At 43.2% G+C, this 22964-nt stretch overlaps 1 protein-coding gene across 5 annotated transcripts in view; it reads left to right on the top strand.

Moving 5' to 3' along the window:
* Window positions 1–3195: 3195 nt before the first annotated feature.
* TCAIM (T cell activation inhibitor, mitochondrial) overlaps window positions 3196–22964 on the top strand; it is a 45927-nt gene continuing 26158 nt past the window's right edge. The window contains exons 1-6 of one of the 5 annotated variants that reach the window (XM_027822506.3): window positions 3549–3867; window positions 6920–6993; window positions 15846–15981; window positions 16640–16793; window positions 16885–16947; window positions 18169–18409. In XM_027822506.3, the coding sequence (XP_027678307.1) occupies window positions 6965–6993; window positions 15846–15981; window positions 16640–16793; window positions 16885–16947; window positions 18169–18409 (623 nt within the window). In that variant the 5' untranslated portion in view covers window positions 3549–3867; window positions 6920–6964. Of the gene's footprint in view, window positions 3424–3548; window positions 3868–4284; window positions 4598–6919; window positions 6994–15845; window positions 15982–16639; window positions 16794–16884; window positions 16948–18168; window positions 18410–22964 lie in introns of those variants that run through there. The other 4 variants (XM_043540877.1, XM_007060075.4, XM_043540878.1 and 1 more) reach the window with 4 other exon arrangements.

A 22964-nucleotide genomic window follows, 5' to 3' on the forward strand; every position in this document is an offset into this window, starting at 1 on the left:
AAACATTTTATTTGAAAACTTTCAATTCAGAAATGCTGCCAAATGCTAGGAGTTGTCGTTTGGGTGGTCTGTACTCCATTTTCCTCTATGGGCTGGTGTCTCTGGCTGAACTATAATTCTCATGATGTGCCATGTTCCCCCTTCTTACTGAGCACTTGCAGTACGTCATGGAAGTCACGGGCTGTGAAGTATCGTGGGAGAGGTCATGACTGGGGAACTTCGGCCACAGAGGAGAATGGAGGCATGAAGCAGCCAAACAACAACCCCCAGGAGGCACTGTTGCAATATTCCTAATCAGTTTTTTGTTTGGCTGGGGATTTGGGGGTGGTTCCATTTTTTGACAGAAACTCAAAATTATCTAGTGAGAAAAGACATTTTTCATTTAATCAAAAACCTAATTTTGTCAAAAACCAGTTTCAGTGGAAAATGTTTGATCTACTAAAGGTAAAGCCAATGGAGGAGAGAGAGAATCAGCAGGTGACATCACAGAAACCTGCATAATTATACAACCAATTTGCTTACATGACTTATTGACTGGCATTTATTAGGGTGCAAAAACACCAGAGTGCATGTAGGAATATTTATGCAGAACACCACAGAGACAACGAGTGGATGCTGACTTAATTTAAAGCTTCACTGAAATATGGATGGGTCCTGTAACTTATCAGCCCTGTTTCTGATCTCTTGCTGTGGGAAAGAAGTGGATCCTGAAAACTCCACAGATTCCTAGACTCTGCAAGGAAAACCCTGCTTCTCTCCCCGTTTCTCCACATACCATATTACTGGTATACAACTTTTACCACAGTGAACACCATTTTTACTGTGAGGTTGTTACAATTATCTAGGTCTGATTCTGATTGCCATGTACCATCTAAAAATATATTGTAGTATGACTGTATTACCTGTATGATTGTATTTCACAGATATAATTGTTGTTTACCCCTCAAATGACCATGGTACTGGTGATGCTGGTTTCACTCCTTTTGATATTCCTTTTATACCAAATGAGGGAATTTGAAATATCCCTACCTAGTTTAGATTGATTATGCCTTTAATTTCCCATATTTATCTTTGATGGTAGCGATTTCTCATTTTAGGAATTTCACTTTCTTGTCCTAGATGCATTTAGCATGAGAAATTCAAGATAGATGGGTCATTACACAAAGTAAAAACTATTTCCCTGTGCTAGTTTTTTCCCCTACTGTTACTCACATCTTCTTCTCAACTGTTTGAAATCGGCCATCCTGATTATCACTACAGAAGGTTTTTTTTCTTCTCCTGCTGATAATTGGTCTCCTTATAGTTGGTATAGCAACACCCATTTTTCATGTTCTCTGTGTATATATATCTTCCGACTGTATTTTCCACTGCATGCATCCGATGAAGTGGGTTTTAGCCCATGAAAGTTTATGCCCAAATAAATGTTAGTCTCTAAGGTGCCACAAGTAGTCCTTGTTTTTTTAGATAACTAGAGGCAGTGATTTAAACTACATTTAAACTCTGAAAATCTGAGGACAGATTTTTTACTTTCTTTCCTCTGGTGTAATCACACATTTCACATTTCACATTTGTAAAGTGGCTGTAAAATGCTAACATTCTGATTTACAAGATGGAAGGCGATAATGGTGGGCTTGGAAAGATAAGCTTATTGGTAAATGTCTATAAACATTGATTTCACCACACCCACAAACTGATCAAACTACTACTACTTCTTAGTGTATGTGCAATGTGCCTCAGGTGACTGTGACCAGGATTCATCACTGTATTTGTTCCATTGGTTGGATCATTAGCTTCCCTGACTTGGGCCAGTACTGGCAGGGAGTGGAACATGAACACTGATCCATTCCCCTCACCCCCTGAACTGAAATTTACAGATCAGCAAAGTAAGAAAAATGCTGCTTGAGAAATTATTGGAGTGAGTTAAACATATTTACTTTGTATAGATTTACATGTAATGCTGACATGTTGTAATAGTTACAACGCTTTTAACTTTTTGAATCTTAACTCTTTAAATATTTTGTGACCCTTGCCCTAACATCCCACAATTTAACATTTAAATTGATAAAAATAAAAAAAAGTTCAAAAATAATCTATCCATCAAAATTATGAAAAAAAATAAAAATCAGATCTATTAGAATGTTGAGAAATTCTATTTGATCACCAACTTGCCAGAAATGAGGATAAGGGCTGTATTAACATCTGGCCATCAACCTCAGGGCTGTACTTTGTGTGTTTATTTAAAAGGAATACAGTGTCCCCTTTAAAAAAAGAAAAGGAGTACTTGTGGCACCTTAGAGACTAACCAATTTATTTGAGCATAAGCTTTCGTGAGCTACAGCTCACTTCAGGGGATGCATACTGTGGAAAGTACAGAAGATCTTTTTATACACACAAACCATGAAAAAATGGGTGTTTACCACTACAAAAGGTTTTCTCTCCCCCCACCCCACTCTCCTGCTGGTAATAGCTTATCTAAAGTGATCACTCTCCTTACAATGACAGGTTTCAGAGTAACAGCCATGTTAGTCTGTATTCGTAAAAAGAAAAGGAGTACTTGTGGCACCTTAGAGACTAACCAATTTATTTGAGCATGAGCTTTCGTGAGCTACAGCTCACTTCATCGGATGCATACTGTGGAAACTGGCAGCTCATGCTCAAATAAATTGGTTAGTCTCTAAGGTGCCACAAGTACTCCTTTTCTCCTTACAATGTGTACGATAATCAAGTTGGGCCATTTCCAGCACAAATCCAGGTTTTCTCCCCACCCCCTACCCCCACAGACACTTCTAGCTCCAGAGTAAGTATCAATTGCTGGGTAGCTGCCCTGTATCAGAGGGGTAGCTGTGTTAGTCTGTAGCCACAAAAAACAAGGTATCTGGTGGCACCTTAAAGATAAACAGATTTATATGGGCATACACCTTCGTGGGTAAAAAACCCACTTCTTGATGTGGGTTTTTTACCCACGAAAGCGTATGCCCAAATAAATGGGTTAGTCTTTAAGGTGCCACCAGACTCCTGTTGCTGGGTATCTGCGTTCACAAGCAGTGAAAATTGATTTCCAGCTCAGAGACAGAGCAGCGTGGGGCTCCCCAGCCAGGCTAGCTACTCCCGGTGCGTGGGTGGAGACATTGCCAAGCCCCCACTCCCAAAATCCCGGGGAGGAACTCGCAGCAGCGGGAGCTCGGGGGCGCGCGGCCGGCGGCCCCGCACAGCTGCTGCGGCGTGTGCGGTTACAGGCAAGTCCTTCGAGGTAACAGGGTGAAACCCCCGACGTGACGCGCGCGCTTCCTTGCTGGAGCGGTGGAAGCCTGAGGGGCCCGCTAAACTCCGGCCGGTTGCGCTCGGCTGAAGTCACCGGCGCTGGGATTGGAGTGCGGGGCGCCGGCGTCGCGAGCCTGGGGCCTGCCGCTGCGGAGGAGCCCGGTAACGGCGGCAAGGCCCGGGGGGGCGGGCGGGGAGAGTCCGTTCATCAGCGTTTGCCGGACTCCGCCGTCGCTCGGCACCTGGACCGTTACGTTCTGCCTCCGAGAAGTCAACAGCCTCCCCCGGGGCCGCTGGGGCCCGGCCGAGCTCTCGCGCATGCGCGGCTACACTCGCTGTCTCTCTTGGTCGCAGGCTGGAGGAACGCGCGAGGTGACGCGGCTGCGCGCGACCCCGGGCCAGCGCGCGACCCCGGAGCGTGGGCGGAGCCGGAGGAGGAACCGGCCCGGGAGGTGGGAAGGTGACGGCAGCGACCCCGCCCCTCAGGCCACTCCTCCTTCTCCCTGTCGGGAGCGGGGGGCGGGTCACTAGTGTTAGGTCCCTGCGCCCGTGCCCCGCGATGGGGACCGAGCCCCGGCAGGCGGGGGCCGCTGTCACGACGCTGAGGTAAGGAGGCGCGCGGGGTTCTGCGCCCACGGACCCTTCCGAGGCCTACGACCCCGTTGAACGTGCTAACGGGCCCAGGCAGTGATCGCTTTCCACGTGACTCGTTTAAAACTTCCCGCGGGATCCCGCTGCTCTGCCGGGCCCGCTGTCCCGGGGAGCGAGGCCGGGGGCGGCGCCTTCCCGTCACCCGGTGGACGGGGCCCCTGCCGCTTTTGAAGGCAGCCCTGTTTGTGCCCGGATTGTAACCCCGGTGTTGTGCCGGGCCAGCTGACGAGCGCTGCCCGCGCCCGCTTTGGCTCGGACGTCCCCTCAGAGAGACTGGATGTTAGACCAATCACCCCGTGGAAACGCAGTCCGCCGGGCGGGGCGGCTGTGTCTGAGCGCCCTTCGTGGGGTCTCGGGGTCGGGCGGCTCTGCTCAGGGGCTGGATGCAGACTAATGTCCCCTGGGCTGTAATACTTGGGGCTAGTTTAGGTGGTTGGGTTTAGATGATGTTGAGGGCCTGTGACATGCAAGAGGTCAAGGTGCCCTCTGGCCTTATACGCTGTGGATGGTCAAGAGTTGGAAGGCACTTGGCTTGTGTTGTGTTTTGTAAACTTCTTCTGTAGTATGCTGAGCGTGCAAGCCGCCAGGCCGTGTGGGTTCTGGCACCCTGCGCAGCTCCTCTGGAGACCAGGCTAAAACTCCTCCTTTCCTGCCTCTCACAAGAGACTTTGATTTGGAACTGCAGTTGCATGACTGCATCTCAGATCTCTCACATAATGCAACATAGGCCCAACAGGTGTCCGCCTGAGGCAGCAAAATGTTTAGTCACGTGTTAATGGTGTGGGTTTCAACATGGTGTCTTTTAAATTTTCCTGTTGACAAATCAGCCCTGATTCATTCTCTCTTGCATGGAGCTAAAGACTCACATTTTAGATTTTAATTTTAAGGCCGTTTTTTACAGTCTGGAGATAGAATTTGCTGGATGCTTCATGAAATATTTTAAGAGCTTACTCAAGTCTTTGAATTTTTGTAATTTACATTGCACTGCTTATGACCACTCTGAATTTGCCTGAGGTAGCAAAAAGCCACAGAACCAGCTCTAGTGTTGTACTCCTAACCTATGGAAATATTGTAGCTAAAATATTTATATGAATGTTTGTTTGGTTAATTCCGTGTATATTGTTGTTGAAATAGCCATGCTGCAGTCTGGCTAATTAGGGAAATGGGTAGTTGCTTCAGCAGGCATAAGATTAGAATCTAAAATAGTGTGTGATTTGGTGAAAGATGTTTGTAAAGAGTGTGTTGGGGTTTTTTAAATTGTTTTAGAAAAGTAATCAAATTGTTGACTTAACTGGTTAACCATAGCAGATTTTGTGCTGTATGAGAAAAGTGAATATTTCCTTTGTATTTAAACTTCTTCAGCTTTTGCCTGTTCATGACATCTGTCATTCTTACTAACATTGGTATACCTGGAATGTTCAGTTATTCAGTTCAGCATGCTGCTGGGAATGCTCACAGCAATCAAGTGCTCAGTTAAATGTGAGGAGCTGACAGCAGACACTATTTATACACACACTATGCTGCTTCCCTTGAGGAGACTGCCAATTATGCTCAACTATTTCGTGTCTTTCCAAGAGGAAAAAAGGGCCTACATACATATTAGCAAATACCCTTATACTTGACATAAGGAAGTGTTTGGCCCTACATCTATGGAGAATTCCAAAAGTATTAAAGCAAAAATTATTAGGAATGTTTTTAAAAATATATGGTGAATGGACTATTAAAACACAGTTTGTTTCAAGCTGCCCTAGATATCACTTGATTAACACTCAATAAAAATTAAAAAATACATTACAATGAAAAGACTTAGATTTGTTTTTTTTAAAATGCAGTAACTTTTTGCATGTCACTCTCCCTTCATGTTAAGGTTGAGAACTAAGGCTCAATAGGAATATGAAACCAAATATATTCACTTTGAGTTCTGACGTGATAAGGCATAAAAGATGCTTTATTCTCAAAGACTTTGGTGTTAGAAGTGGAGTATAAATCTAGTTTGTTTGAGGAAATAAAGTTGTGTTTTGCTCAGACACAACTGTCTTTTGATTAGGGTGCAGATGAAATAATTGTGTGTGTGTTCAGTTGATCAGTTTAATAACATAATTAATACAGTAGCCAACACCAGATGTTTCAGAGGAAGACGCAAGAAGTTATGAGAGAATCTGCCTCCAGAAATACTCCCTCCTAACCTTCAGTAGTTAGAAATTGGCTTAAGCCCTTCCAAAACTGTTTGGTGGCTTTTCTTGGTTCATTTATTTAGTGTTTACTACTGTGATTCTAGATTTTTAATGGATTTATCCATACAAAAAAATTGCTAATTTCATTTTGAAATCTGCTAAGCTTTTTGCCTCAATGATCTCTTGTGGGAATAGATTCCATATCGAATTATACATTGTATGAAAAAGTATCTGCCACCTGTTTTTAAAGGGACACAACCAACTTGAAAATCAGATTTTTCAAAACAAATATAAAGTTAAATGTAGCACCTAAGATAACTGGAAGAAGATTGAGTGAAAAACTGTTTTGCTCTGTTTTTTGTTTGTTTTTGTTCTGTTTTGTGGATTTGATAGCACTTTGCGCATAGTCAATGTCGCTGTTTTCCCCTGTGTAACCAGTCAATTTCTCTTGTGCTGAAAAGACAGTTATAAATATCAACAGGGAAACTAAAAAACATTTTAAATATCTCAAAGGATTTTTTTTTAAAAGCCATACTCAGAAACTGGAGTATCTTTAAATTATTCTGTTTAAGATTTTCAAATAGTATCAGTTCAAATCTACCTATGTCAATACAGAATTTATCACATAATTTACTAAAGGATACTTTTTTCCTTTAGCTTGGGAAAAATCTAAAACCATCCTTGTGTAAAACCAAATCCCACATTGTGGATCTTCTTAGTTGTTCATTACCACTGTTACTTCAATTGTAAAAGAGTTTTTTAGAGAACTGAAAGGAGAAAATATACATGGACGCAATCATTAAATATACTTTCCTTCTGTATTCTTCTTTAAGTGATCTAGCGGATGTCTGAAAGTTGACTTGAGCATAAGCAGTGAGATGTTTTCCCATTTGGGGTCTGTGAGGAGGTAAGACTGCCAAATTAATCTACCCTTTAACTTTGTAATTAAAAACTGGAGGTTTTGTGTTTCAGAGAAAAATTGAAAAATATTAATCGGTCATTTGTTATCCATGTGCCGTTTTTACCACAATAGCAGCAATAAACATTCAATCATCCAATGGAGGATGAGTTGTCAGACACAGGCTAAACAGAACAAAGGTTTGAGTATGGCTTTGTGAAATAAGGTGATATGACAAAGCTAAAATTAAATATCCAAAATATAACTGAATTCTTATGCTATTAAAGTTCAGTCTTACAGATAAAGTGAACTGTAAGGATAAAGTAAATTACTTTTACCGAAGATATTCAACGTGAAAACTACAGGAAAAAGTTAAGTTTAATAGATTTTGACACCAATCTTCAACAGGGGGTATTATTTCATCAATAATTCTGTCTTGCAATCCTATTGCATAACATCTTGTTGCAGAGATTTTGTTTGATAATATCTTTCACAATAGTGAGACTGCCCTACTCTAGGTGGTAATGATTTTGCTTTTGAACATGAATCCCTGTCTCTTCTTATCCTCCTTAATCTGAATGCGGTTTTGGGGGGAAATTATCACTCCTTGAGCAAAAAGTCAAGGACACCTTCTTTGCATTTTTTTCTCTAAATTCATTTTAATTTCTTAATTTGGCGCTACAGCTATAGGATGCCTCAAAGGTCTGTCTTCCATATTTTCTGTGTATATTCTTCATTCTGTTAGGTTAATTATTGTCTATTAGTGTTCCTCCTTTGAGTAAATTCAAAATAGTTTTTTGCTAGGATCCTCAGCCTATCTTCTACCATGGTAATGTTACATATAGTAGTTTTATTTATTTTGTTTCCATGTATCACCATTTTTCTCATTAAGATCTTGGACAAATGTGATTTGTATGTCTCAAGACAAACATTCATTTACAAGTTTTTCCTCATAACGTTTTTTTTTATGTTAGCCAGAGGTAACTTTTAAAGATGGGAACAGGTAAGGTACAGGACGCCTAGGCCCTTTGCCAAGCAACTATGTAGAGGTAGGGTGCTGGCATTCTTGTATGGGTGTTGTCCATGGATCTTTTTTCAGACTCCACCTTTTTTTTTTTTATGAGCTTCTAGCTAGTGGGTGTCTGATTAAATGTAAAGTACTTAAGAGTGTCTGGAAGGGAAAATCTTTCTCTTACTGTCTCAGAGCCTCCTGATTACTGTAAAGATGGTGTATATGGGAGGGGATAAATTTTACTACTGTCCTTTCCTGAATAACAGTGGTGAAGCTGACCAGTCTTGGTAATTTCACTCTGCTTCTTGACAAAACTAGGAGTAACAGAAGAGGTGGTAGAGTTGTCTCTCTGCCCATACAAGACCGTGTTGCTTTGGTTTACATTTGGTTCACATTTCAAAGGTTATTTTTATAACTGTAAGGGCTCCCCATCTTTGCCAGAGAAAGCTTTGTGCTTGTCACGGTCAGATTCTTCAAGCCCTGCAACTTTATTTGAATCTTAAATATTCACCTACCCTTTTTTATTAGCCTCATCAGTTGTTCTGTTGTTAACTAAAGGCAGGGCTTAAATTCAGCCAGAGCCATCCAGAACAGAGTGCTGGTAAATATTTTCAAACCTGTGGGAGCCCTGGCACCAAGCCCCAAAAAATACTTGGGAAGAATTTAAGACCTGACAAAGTGTTAGAGATACTGACAAACAAGATCAGGGTCGTTATCTCAACTTGAGAACTCAACACTTGTTTTAAAAAATTGTTAAAAATAAAATTTAGACATGCACATGAGACTCTGATATCTGACCTTGTTTTAATTGCTGGATGGAAAGGTATTCACATGAATGAATCTGCTGCCCAAGTGCTGTAAAAGATATTTGGAGATGACCCTAAAATGTTATGGATCTAAGTAAATTCTGTTTTAATTTGACTCATTATTTAATGATTTTGGAAAAGAAAAGATTTTTCCCAAAGACCAAACCATCGGGTTTAAGAGAAAGTGCAATGTGAAGTTAAGTTATTTGATTTTCAGAATATCCATATTTGCACAGATCTTGGCTTTTAAAACATTCTTTGACTGCCTTTCTTGGGTTTCTTGATGATGATTTTACTAGATCTCATAAAATTTGAACTAACTGTGATTTGGCTATGATGTTTGTTTGCAAAGGCATTTGACTAGTGCAATAAAACTTGATTGATTGATCTCCATTTTGGTCATCTTATTTCAGCCTTGCAAAATTATCAAGATAATTTTAACAGTCCAGGTACATACTCCTCTACCCAACTCCTCTCCTCCCTCTCCCTGCCACAAAAAAACAAAAAAAATCTGTTAGCCAACTTTTTATAGGGTAGGGGTAGACACAAAGAAATGTTCGTCACAATTTATTCTCCAGTAAAATTACTCATCCCAGGAAATCAGGTGAATGGACTTTTATAAGGCTGTCTTATTATTTTTATATGGTCATCATTTCTATGTGAAGGATATGCAACTGTGCCTCTTATCTTTCATTTATTCGCCTGTCTTGAGTTTATCAACTTCTGATCATACTGTGATTTTGTCTGTCTTGTATTTAATTTTGTGAAGTGTGGATTTTTTTTTTTTTTTTGGTCTATAGTTTAAATGAAAGACACTGCATAAATGTAAGTGTTTTACTGCTGAACAGAACTGAAGTGCTCTTCGTCATCACTTAGTTTCAAACTGAATGTGAATGCTGATGGAAAGAAAAATTACTTCTCCTGGTAAATTAATTAGTATACTATGTGAGATCAGTTGCGAAGGAAAAATTCCATTGTTAAATATTTACCATTTACATGCTGGCCTTGATATTTATAAATGTGGTGTCCTGTTCATTTAACACAATAACTCAGACAACTTTGTACTATGGTCAGAAACCTTAGTGATCTTTTACCCAGAATTTGCCTTTTCCTCTCATTTCTCTAATCTGCCATGCAAGTCTGCGCTTTGTCATTTCCAGAATGTTGCCAGAACTTGCCCTTACTTCAGTTCTGCCTCCTGAGATCCTTCTGGGACGATCAAGAGTGCTGTGGTCATATAACTCTGCCACTCCAGGAAATGGAACCATATCATATTCATTGCATCTTGTTAGTTTTCACATTAGTTCAGAATTGTAATCCTGATATTTACAAATTTCTAAAGCCAAAGACACACTACCTCCCATTTGCCCACTACTTGCTCTTACAACCTTGAACTCTCTCCTTTAACTGTCCACAATTGAAGGTCACCCTTTAACTTGTGCTTTCTGATCTCTCTATCCAAACACTCCCTCTCTTCAAATCTTACTGTAAACAATCTTCTTTATCTATGATGGATATTAAATCTGTCAACATCCCTCTTCTTCCCTCTGTTCTTGCATCTTTCCTCATTTTCAAATAAGCTTATTTTCTTTTACTCCAGTCTACCGCCTTACATCATTTTGTCTTCTGTACAAGAATATGCTTGGGAAGTGAAGTAAGTTTGCTCAGGTTTAAAAATAGCCATGGGCATGTGGGTCTCAGAAGTGCACAAGGGATGCCTTCTCTGTGTTGGAATATGATTATTTCTTTTTCAAGTGCTTGTTCATGTCCATTCCAATTAGGTGTGCATGTACTGCATGCACGGCAGTCGGAAGGTTTTTCCCCTAGCAGCCTCCGTTGGGTTGGCCTGCGCGCGCCCCCTGAGGTCACGCCTTCATTATGCTCAATATAGGCCCTGCCAACCTGCCACCCCCTCAGTTCATTCTTACTGCCTGTGACAGTTAGCCTGAACGCTCGTGGCTCTTGCTCTGCAAGTGCAATTCCCCTAGTTTCTTTAACTTCTTTGTGTAAATAGTTTGTATATAGAGTATAATTAGTGTTAGTTTTAGATAAGGTTTACTTGGGGGTGCACCCTTTGGGCCCCCCCCTTTTTTCCCTGGTACTGGGGTATGCCTCTGTCCCCAGGGTTAAAACCCTGCATAGACTGTGGCAAGCGTATGCCAAAAAGTGACCCTCATGCTTCCTGCCTGAGGTGTCTGGGTAAAGGCCACCTCAAGGAGCGCTGCAAAATCTGTAGAGGTTTTCGGCTGAGGACCCAAAAAAAGAGAGGGAGCAGCACCTCAAGATACTGCTAATGGAAGTTGCTTTGCATGCCCATTCGGACCCCAGCTCAGCGGAGCCAATGCTGAGCACCTCAGCACTGGGGCGCAGTGCCATGGAACCGTCAGAGCATGAGTCAGCACCAAGAAAGGACTCCAGTAGAGATTCTCGGCACTGGCAGGCGTCTCCTCACAGGAGCTCCGTGCACTCTCATTCTCCAGTCCCCCACAAGAAAAGAAGACCCAAGAGGGGACGCTCCACCACGCCCAGAGCAGCGCTTAAGGAGCCCACCGCTATGAGACCTGCGTCAGGCCACACAAGCTCAGCATCCACATTGAGGGTCGTGTTGACTCCTGACTCTCCCTAGGACCTTTTGAGTCTGGACGCCCTCCCCTCCCTTGTCTGGGAGAGCTGTGACTTGCAGATACTGTCCACGCCGGAGGCATTCGAGGCGGTTGAAGACCTGATCACCCTCACAGCACTGCCTTCCCCCACCCCCTGAAACAGGACAGGATGCCCGCAGCAGTCTAAAAGCACCCATGAGACCCCAGCGCCGTCCAGGGGCAAACCGGCGATAATGCCATGCCAATTGCCATCCCCTCAGCACCGGTCACCAGTGCTATCAACGAACTTGCGGAGCCACAACAGTCCTAGCCCCAAACGCCGCTCTCCAGCACAGACGGGCTCCGCTCCTCCCTGGTCGTCTTATACAGAATCCTCGGAGTCAGAAGCAGAGTCCTACTGCTCCAGGAGGAGCAGGAGTTTGAGGTCCCGCAGACAAGAATACCATCTCCAACTGAGACCGTGGCCGGGTCAGTGGCAGCCCCCTGCCCAGTGGCCGTTTTGGACCCCTGGGCCTTCCGCCCAGGCCACGGCCACTGGTCCTGTTCTAGGTCAGCGACATATGTGCCCTCAGCCTCCCAGATGGTCACTGTACCTCCGGCATCGTTGATGTTGGCCGTACTCACTGGGGTGCCGACAACGGCACCAGCCCTGGCCACAATGGCACCAGCTGCGCCACAAGATCCCCTCAGTTCCGGGGGTAGCGAGCAGGACCCACTCCCAACTAGGGCCTCGTCGTCGTCCTTGCATGACAAGGCAGTGGTGTGCACATCAATGGCCCCAGCCTTAGAGGACAGTAGGGTGCTCCAACAACTGATGTGGAGGGTGGCACAAAACCTGAGCATCCAGGCTGAGGAGGTCGTCGAGTCCTCTGACCTGACGGTGGACATCCTTGCCCCTTCTGGTCCCTCCCGTATCGCCCTGCCTCTAATACGGACTATACAAGAGATCACTAAGACATTGTGGCAGACTCCAGCCTCCTTGTCATCAACGGCAAAGAGGAATGAGTGGAGGTGTTTTGTTCCCTTTAAAGGGTTTGAGCACCTGTATACCCACCCTCCACCAGACTCCCGCTCATTTGCCATGGCTACCACTAGGGAGTGCCAAAGCTGCCAGGGCCCCTCCCCAAAAATCAGGAGGCAAAAAAGATGGACCTCTTTGGGAGGAAAATTTATGCCACCAGGGAGCTACAAATCTGGATCTCTAACCACCAGGCTGTCCTCGGCAGGTACAATTACAACTCCTGCGGAGTGATGGCCAAATTCAGAGTTGTTGCCGGAGGACTCCAGGGAAGAATTCTCTCTAGTGGAGGAAGGAAAGCTGGTTTCCTGAGTCTCACTTCAGGCAGCCCTTGAAGTGGCATGCTCAGTGTCCCATACCATGGCCTCGGGGATAGCCATTAAACGGACCACGTGGCTACAGGTGTCTGGGCTTCCTTAAGAGGTCCAGCATACAATTCAAGATCTCCCTTTTTGAGGGTTCAGCCCTGTTTTCAGAGAAAACAGACTCCCAGCTTCATCGCCTGGAAGACTCAAGGGCCACCCTCAAGTCTCTGAGCCTCCGCACTCCGGCAAACCACAGAAACATTTTAAGCTGCAGACTCCCGCCTTGTTCATACCAGCCTCAAAATAGGCAGGACTTCTCCCACGGGTGGGGTAGAAACAACAGAAAGAGGCCAGGGCTCTGGTCAGGGGAAGCAGTCTGCTGGCCAGAAGCAGACCTTGTGAAGATGCGCCTGGGCGCGACCCACCAGTCTGGACACTGGATCCATATCACCTTACCTTCTCGTGCCAACAGTCCCCTTTCTACCCCGGGTGGGCCTGAATTATATTGGATCTCTGGGTACTCTACACGGTACAAAGGGGATAGTCCCACCAATTCTCTGCCCTTCCACCCCCCTTCCCCGTCCCTCTTCAGAGACCCTTCTCACGCGAAGCTCCTCATACAGGAGGTGCACTCGCTCTTGTCACTTGGGGCAGTGGAAGAGGTTCCTCGAGTTGAAGGGCTAGGGCTTCTGTTCCTGGTATTTCCCAATACCGGAAGCCAAAGGCGGCCTCAGGCCCATCCTAGACCTGCGAGATCTCAACAAGTTCATGAAGAAACTGAAGTTCCCTATGGTCTCTTTGGCCTCCATTATCCCTTCCTTGGATCCAGGGGACTGGTATGCCACCCTCGACTTGAAGGATGTTTACTTTCACATTTCGATTAAGCCATCCCACAGAAGGTACCTCAGGTTCATGGTGATCCACAATCACTACTAGTTCACGGTCCTCCCATTTTTGACCTGTCAGCAGCTCCTCAAGTTTCAGAGTAACAGCCGTGTTAGTCTGTATGCGCAAAAAGAAAAGTAGTACTTGTGGCACTTAAAGACTAAGCAGTTTATTTGAGCATAAGCTTTTGTGAGCTACAGCTCACTTCATCGGATGCATACTGTGGAAAGTGTTTACCAAGTGCATCACAGTTGTGGCTGCGTTCCTGCACAAGCAATAGGTACAGGTATATCCATACCTCAACAACTGGCTAATCAAAGGCCACTCCAGGATGCAAGTGGAGGCACAACTTGGCTTCATAAAAGCAACTTTTGACGAACTGGGCCTTCTCAGTGTGTAGAAGTCAACTCTCTCCCATTTAGCAGATAAAGTTTATAGGAGTGGTACTAGACTCCACACAGGACATTGTGTACCTCCCAGAATCGTGGTTCTGGTCCCTGGGTGACGTCATTCAAAACCTCAGACAGTTCCCTACAACCACAGCAAGGAATTGCCTGAAGCTTCTGGGACGCGTGGCCGCTTGTACCTATGTAGTACAGCACGCCAGACTCAGACTCCAGACTCTTCAGGTGTGGCTAGCCTCAGTGTATCACCCGGTTCGGGACGGTCTGGACAAGATTGTCACTCTACCTCATCCAGTCCTCAACTCCCTCCTGTGGTGCTCGACCCACAGATAGGGTGTGCCGGGGTCCCCTTCACCAGACCTCACCCATCCTCCTTGCTGGTGATGAACGTGTCAGCATTGGGGTGGGGGGCACACCTAGGAGACCTCAGGACACAAGGTCTCTGGTCTCAGGTAAAGTTCCCTTCACATCAACGTCAGAGAGTTGAAAGCAGTCCGCCTAGCATGCCAGACCTTCCGAGTTCATCTGGAGGGGAAATGTGTATTGGTCATGACAGACAACCCAACAGTGATGTTTTATATAAACAGATGGGGTGCATGCTCCTCTCCCCTGTGCCAGGAAGCCCTTAGACTGTGGGACTTTTGCATAGCTCACTCGATCCTCCCTGGAGTACAGAACGTGTTGGCAGACTATCTCAACAGGTTGTTCCACGGCTATGAGTGATCCTTGCACCCGGATGTTGCGAACTCTATCTTCCAACTCTATGTCCTGCTCCTCCGCTCACTGCACACTCCATGAGGGCACAAGCTTCCTCAGTGGCATATTTCCTGGTGCATGTTGTCATCAATGCACATTTTTGCCTCGCATTACGCTATTACCCAGCAGGCCAGAGATGATGCAGCCTTTGGTAGAGCAGTGCTACAGTCAGCAAACTTTTGAGCTCTGACCCCACCTCCAAAACTTGGGCTTGGTAATCACCTAATTGGAATTGACATGAACAAGCACTCAAAGAAGAAAAAACAGTTACTCACCTTCTCGTTACTGTTGTTCGAGATGTGGTGTTCATGTCTATTCCAATTCCCATCCTCCTACCCATCTGTGAGAGCAGCCGGCAAGAAGGAACTGAGGGAGTCACGGGTCGGCAGGACCCTATATTGATTGCCACGAAGGTGTGACCCCAGGGGCCGCCCTGGCCAACCCGACAGAGGCCACTAGGAGAAAAACCTTCCAGCTGCCACGCCCGCAGTGCGCACACACCTAATTGGAACTGACATGAACAACACATCTCAAAGAACAACAGTTACAAGAGGTAAGTAACTCGGAATTTTTTTAGCCCAGAACTAATGCTTTGTTTTTATAGCACTTTTAATCCAAGAATAGCAAAGTGCTTTACAAATATTAAACTTCTTAGCTACTTTCGAACCTTCAAGTTATGGGCATTGACTTGAGAAACACCAATTCCAAGATGGCAGCCCTCAGTACCTCTGACTATTCCAATCACCAGTATTTAAAAGAGGTATTTCTGTGGAGAATTTCATATATGAACTTGTAAGATTCATCCCTTACCTTCTCCAAATACCACTTTTTGAATGCCATTAATCAGAACTGTTAGCATCAACCATCTTTGTAACACAATAGGCCTGTTATGGTTAAATAGAATTTTGTTGATCCCATGAGACAAAATCCAGCCTTCTAGTACGGCTTATTTTTAAGTGATTGTATTTCATATGAGTGTTTGCACCATTTTGGTAACATTTCTTTTATGTAGTTTATATTACTTCACCATTTGGAGGTTACTTTAATACATAAAGCTTTTATTTCTTGTTAGGTTGTGTCTGGAGAAAATATTGCTACAGTGGGTTCTTCAGGCAAGACCTTTGTCAGGGGCTGAAGTCTTCAATGCTCTCAGACCTTTCTATTTTGCTGTGCATCCAGATTTCTTTGGCCAGCATCCCAGAGAGAGGGTAAAAATATATTTTTGTTTCTAAAGGTGTTTTCATGTATATGGTATATGAAGAAAGGAAATATTTTATTAGTTTAGATTTTACACTGTCAAAGTTTGATCTACCATTTGTAGAACTAACATGGTGATCAGGAAAATACAACTTTAACAAGATAATGTCCAGCAAATTCTTATATTTTGGACAAAGTATATCCCCAAACTCACTAATCAGCCTTTCACTATGCATTGCTTTCTCTGACACTCTGGAGTCTTGAACCATACAAAACATAGAACTAATGCAACACTCCATTTTATTTTTTTTAAACCTGTGACAGCCCTTACAAAGAATGACCTTTTACTTTTAATCAAACCTAATTTTTTACCTGTTTTTGGAAGCTATCTTGAACATTATATATGCTTTAACTTCTGTTTTACTCTTATCTACCATCAAGTGAGCTATTCATGCAATGAAGATAAATTTTTAATGAAATTACTCAGTCACCTTTCTATGTGGAATACATTGATGTGTTTTCATGGAATTGTGAACTACGTTTAATAAGTTGACATTTAGTTGTATCTTATTAAACTAACACTGTTAGCCTACTTTTAAATAAATATGCCATGTTGAGAAAGCAGACAAAATTAAGTATTTACGGTGGCTCTTATTTTGTTTTCTACAGGAAATCAATGAAAACTCTCTTAAGAGGTTAAATGGCTATTTGGAGAATCTCCAGAAACCAGGATTTAAGTCTTTTAAGCCAACTCAACTCACTTTTTACGTGAGAGAGAGAGAACAAAACTCTTCTGATGTCCAAGAATCCTTCAGTGCTGCAGGTGCTTTTTTTTAATCTGATAATTTCTCTTGCAAAATTAAATACTGAAAATCCATTCCATAGTTTTGTACTATTCACCCCTTTTTTTATAGTGCCTTATCTACTACCCATTGATGTCAATTGGCATTGTATCAGGCCCTTAAAGGCCATCCCAGGTAATTACACATTCTTCTAATGGAAAATCTTTTTTAAGAGCGAGTGATTTTTAGTGGGTTTAAATGTAAGTAGGAGTCCAGTCGATAATCTTACAATGAAATTGAAATAATACCCTGATATACTTGCCAGCTATCAATGCTTTTAATTCAACTGTCTGTGTATAACTTGAAGATAGTTATAGTTTAGGGTGTTACTTTTATTTTCTCATTATTTGGTCTAGCTGTAGCATGTAGACTCTCAGTATGTTATAGAAGTGCTGAATGACCTAGAGCAGCAGAGGTACATTTTAAAGTGCAATTTGTAAATTTCAGTTAATATTCGCTTAAGAGAACGTACGATGATTCACTGGCAAGTTTGGTATGCTTGTCTCTGAATTTTCCTCAGATTTTTTTTACAATTTTGTCTAATGAAATGTTAGGCTGTATTTTAATTCATGTTCTGTTTTTCTAGTGGTCAGAAAATTCTCACATAAATGAATTTTGAGTGATCATTCTGCTAGAAGAAGAAAATCATACTAGCCTGCAGAGAAAAATAGTGGTATATTTGAGCCACTTAGATATAAGAATAAAGGGGGGGTTGTTTAGTAGTTAGAACATTAGGGACTGGATCTGTGTGGTTCTGTTCCTGCTTTTGCCACTGACTTGCTGTGACACTGTGCGAGTCAGTTAACATCTCTGTGCCTTAGTTTACACCTCTGTGTATAACAAGTGTAATGCTTGTCTCTTGAATTTCATAGGTGTTGAGGCTTACTGTTTGTGAAGTAGTCTTAGATCCTTGCCTGTCTACAGTATATTTAATCCAAAGTAGTATTTTTTTTGTTAATAAATCTTACATAAAGGGCTCTCGAACAAAACTGTTGGAGTTAAAGCAATAGAAATGTTTGCGCCTCCTTCATATTTATTTTCTATTTGTCACAATTGCAGATAAGCTTCAGACTTACCCACTGAGCCAAATAGTTGAAATATCCTAGTAGTTATAGCTCTGGACTTGTACAATTGTAAATATTAAACTATATTCTGATGCCTTCTGCCATGCTAATAGTTTGAAGTCTATAGTACTTGTTAAATAAATGTTATAATTTCACTGTGAAACTTATCATATAATACATGTATGGTTTGTTTCAACTTTAAGGCAAGAATGAAACAATGTGAATGCATCTAAAAGCTCACCTATTCAGTTGAATGCAATATTAATTGTTTTGAGGGTTGCGTTTTTTATAGGTTTTCGAGCTGTCAGTTTTACTTTGCACACCAGGGACTTACTAAGCACAGTATTAGACATTCTCAACTCCTGCAGCTTATCTACTGAGCATGTCCAATGCGTGAACTCTCAACCTCACAAAGAAGTAAAAGGGACGTTTTATAGGCCTATCAAATGGGACAAGACTTATTACTCATTTACTGGATTCAAGGATCCTGAGGAAGAACTAGAACAAGCCCAGAGGGTGGAAATTACTCTAATGTAGGTAAAGGTTTTTATTTAACTAAACAACTGTTTTGTAATATACATTAGTCTGCTTTTAATAGTGGTAAAATAGGATAAGAATTTTTGACAAACTGCAAAATGTTTATCACCCCAAGTATTGTTCCTTACCCTATAGTGATGTAATTGAAGGGTGCTCAGATGAGCAACTGCAGTTAATCATCGACTCGATGGGCAAAGAGGCAAAGAATGTCATGGCTCATAGTCAATGATTGTTTCAAATGTGGATGTTTAATCCTAGTTTTTCATTAGTTTGCTGTGGAATACAGCTGTAGGTTCATCAGGGGAGTCAACAGATTTCAGGTGTTAAAACTCAGTCAGTATTCTACATCACTTGTAATATACTTAGAGCTTTCAGAACACAAAATAATACATTTAAATCTATGCAAGTCAAGACATCAATTGGGCACCATGTTATAGAGCCCTATAAAAATGCTTTATATCTGTATTGTGTGGTTTTTGCGGTGCCTAACATCTGTTTCAGCCTTCGGGCACCATCTTAAATATCCAAAGTTTTGGCAATTTAATATATGCAGTTAACTTACACTAAATGCATTATATTGTGATTTAGAAATCAACTGCTGAAAATTGCTTAGTACTCTTAATTGTTTATAAATCTTGAATAAGCTTACTACTAATTTCTGAAGGAATAAATGCTGATCATGAGACACTTTTTAAAAATGACTGAATTAAAATAAACAGCATTATACAATTTAATTTTTATTCCCTTGAATATAATATAATGCAAAATGTGTGGTGTTTATGTGAAGTGCCAGACTAATTGGAGTGTAAGCTCTTCAAGGCAGAGAGCATGATACCTAGCACATAAGGTCATTGTACTACTGTAAAACACATAACAGATCTAAGTTGTACATGAGTTTTGTTTTCTGTCTGTGTGTAATTGTACATCCTTTTCTTCTATATCATGAGCCTGTTATGATTACTTCATGATTTGTATAAATTGTCATTTGGAGATGGACCTTTTTCTTGTATCTGTTTTATATTCATGCTTGAGTTTAGTACTTTTTCTTAGCGGTGGAGTATAATATTGCTCTTGTAAAAACAAGAAACTGCAATCAATCGGTTTGTATAGTGTGCATTTGGATAGCTGAAATGGTTGAAAAGGGTAAATAGAGTAAAGGAGATCATTAAGTATCTCGTAGAAATAATTGATTTTAATCTTTCTCTGAGTGTCTCAAATATTTTTCCAGTTATAGCAAAAGCTCTACTACCAGTTTTCTGACCAATATTACAAGCATCATTTACTGTTTTGTTTTGAGGGGGTTTTTGTGTGTGTGTAGTAAAGATAACATTTCCTATCGATCTATATTCTGACTAGAAAACAATATACACTGTTGACTTAGGGCATGTCTACACTGAGACTTCACACTCTGGCTTGCCATGTAGGAATCTACAGCACGTTAGCTGGCTGCTCACTGACTGGCTATGTGGTCTGCTACTGTGCATGAATAATTCCAGAGTGTGCTTTGATGAACTGCACAGAACTAAAGATCTTTTATTGTGCGTTAGCAGGGTCCACATGGCCAGTTACTGCATGGCAAGCTAGTGTACTGTAGAGTCACACCCTGGCTTGCCACACAGTGGTCTCCATGTGGGCAAGCCCTGAGAAGTCCATCTGCTGCTTGAAGTTACATCGAAATTACAGTTCAGTCAAAATACCTTCCTGTAATCAACTGAAATCCCCATCACTGACAAGAAAGAGTTAAAGGCCAGTTGGGCATATTCACTCCACATGGGTGGAAATTAGATCATTATCAGCCAGAGAGAGGGGACCAGAAAAATCTGGGGATAACTCAGCAGACACCTGGGCCTTATAAATAGGCTGAGGGAGTTCAGCGTTGGGGAGAAGACCCACCTGCTTCCTGTGGGTGTTCCTGCCAAGAGCCAAAGTGCCAGATAATAGTGGAGGCTAGTGCTTGATACCAGAACTGAGGAAAGGCAGTGAAACCCAAGGAAAGTGTTTAAGCACAGGGGCCCAGAGGATAGATTGATTTTTTGGTAGTTTGGATTACGCTTGGACGTTTTGTTAAACTGAAAGGGATTTGGACTAGCAGCTTCTCAGCCAGAGGGCTGAATGGCGTGCAAAGACAGGTAGCCTGCAGGGGCTCTGAGTGGTCATAGTTCCCCTCAGGTTTGGCATGGCTGCTCTTCTGTCTCCATCTGTGGAGGGATGGATGGGCCAAACCTGAGTGGTGCTGTCACAATGCTCGTAGTGGGGACAGGAGCTGCGACTGCAGGGTGGCCTCAGTGTGGATTTTATTCAAATTCACAATTACCATGAACACTAATGCTATGATTTTGACACACACATCACAATCAGGGCAAAATATTGGCTAATGGTATGGATTCAGCTCAGAAAACAAGTTCATAAAAGTTGTGGTATCTGAAAACGTTCATATCTGAAATGTCACTAAAATATGGAATGTGATAGTGGAATAATTTTTCTCTCGTTACTTTAGGATTGTAAAATAATGCTCTAGTATTACTAGTGTAATTGCATTTTGCTGTTCACATTTGTGCAGCACAAAAGTAATGGGCTATTTTTAACTCTGTAGATGTGGCCTTAATTGTATTTATGTGCACTGCACACAACTGCTAAGACCTGAGATTTTGCACTCAATAGATCCCTCTCTTTTGGTTGAGTGGGCGTGGTAAAAGCACCCACGGTTTTAAAATTAAGTGCTGTTGTACGTACTTCACATTGTCCTTGCTTAGATATTTAGATTGCCCTGTTTCCCTCCCCTGCCCCACAGCCATACCTGTATGCTCCAGAAGTCAATTCATTTCTGATGGCTATCAGTGACGAAGGAACCCTAGAACTGTGACCTCTACTCATCAGTATTCATCCTATCTCATGTGAGGTATCAAAGTATTTCATCCCTCATATCTCTCCCCGCGCTCTATTATATTCTTTGGCTCTGGTGTCAGTTTCCTTAAATTTAAACACAAAACACACCACAACTTTTTGTGTTAGTCTTCAGAGGCACTGACATCTGACCGAGTTGTTTTAGAGCTGCTCGTGTAAACCACACCAGTCTTCAGGTCTCTACCTTTCACTCCCCTCAGAACAGCTAGAGGTAATAGAGTGCATCTCTAATAATACCAGAGGTTTCAGAGCAACTTGTGTGGCAGTTGGTGCACAGCTTTTGTGGAGCTCAAGTTCTCAGAGGCATTCAGCAGCTTCAGTCACTTATGTCTCATTCCCATTGGAACATCACTGCGCTTCATAGACTGACCTTAATGCAAGGGCATCTTCAGTGCCCTTAAGGTCTTGCTCCTCCGAGTGTGAAAAGAGTGTATTTCACTGCTGCGCTTTATCTTTGAAGCACCAGTGGCATACTTCTCAGCACATTTTCTGGATCAGGTGTTGTGTTTTCTGTCTGCTTCCCTTTCTCTTTTAGATTGAGAAGGGCCCCCTGCAGCTTTAAAAAAGGTGGATGTGGTCATACTATATCCCTCACAAGTAGGCATGACTGCTGTGTCCTGCTTCAGTGAGGATCACGATTGACTAGGCTGTGAGATGATCAGAGGTGTCAGTGTGAGCCATTAGGTCCCAGTGGGAGTTCCTCTTTATAAATTCCAGTGCTTCTGATAAGTCTGGAGAGAATTTGGCCTCAAATGAGTCAGAATTGATAGCTCATGCTTCACATCAGGGCAGGCGTTAGGGGTTGGCAACCTGGGCAACCACCCAAGGTGCTGTAGTCAGGAGGGTACCATGGTGAAAAAGCAAGGGTCTCAGGCTCCTCCTTGCTGCCTGCAAGGTGCAGCCTGGCATGACAGGAGCGCCCACCTCCTTGCTCCGGAGCAGATGCCCCCTGCTTGCCACCACACCTGGTTTCCCAGCCCACCTCCCAGTCCCACCTCTGCACTCTGCAAGCCAATGAGCTCTTCCCCTCACCCTCTGGGACTGTCCCAGCCTGAGCCATTCCTCCTTCCATGGGTGGCCTGAATGAAAGCAGTGCTTCCCAATAGAAGATGAATGTGTAATCTCAGCCGGACAGTGGAACTAGAAATTTCTGGCCTCGTCTCTGAAATTTCTCTTTCTCTCTGAAACTGCAAGAGAGAGTAGGGAGAGGGGGTTTCCTGACCCCATGTCCCAGCTCTCAGAGGGCCTCCCAGGGTTTCCAGCTCTTCTCCCCCCCACCCCCCAGGTTCCAGGGGGACCCTCCCTATACCCCCAGCTCCCAGGAAGCCCCTCTCTCTGCCCCCCAGGTGCCAGCCTCCCAGTTCTCAGGGCCCCCCCATTCTCCCCAGTTCTCAGGGTATCCCCCAGGTCTTTGAGGTTCTCCCCTCCCCCATTCCACACATTGACCACCCAGTTCCCCAGCTCTCAGGGGCTCCACCTTTCTCTTGCTCATCCCAAAGGGAGTTGTCACTGCAGGAGGTTGGAGATATTTCGGGAGCGACCCTTCCACCATCACCACCCATCCTAGCTATCTCCAGTGCGCAGGAGTGCATTTTAACCTTCCCTGCCCCCTAATAGCCCCCCTTCTCTGGGACTGGGAAGGGGCAG

The sequence above is a fragment of the Chelonia mydas genome, chromosome 2, assembly GCF_015237465.2.
Source record: "Chelonia mydas isolate rCheMyd1 chromosome 2, rCheMyd1.pri.v2, whole genome shotgun sequence".
Taxonomy (NCBI): domain Eukaryota; kingdom Metazoa; phylum Chordata; order Testudines; family Cheloniidae; genus Chelonia; species Chelonia mydas.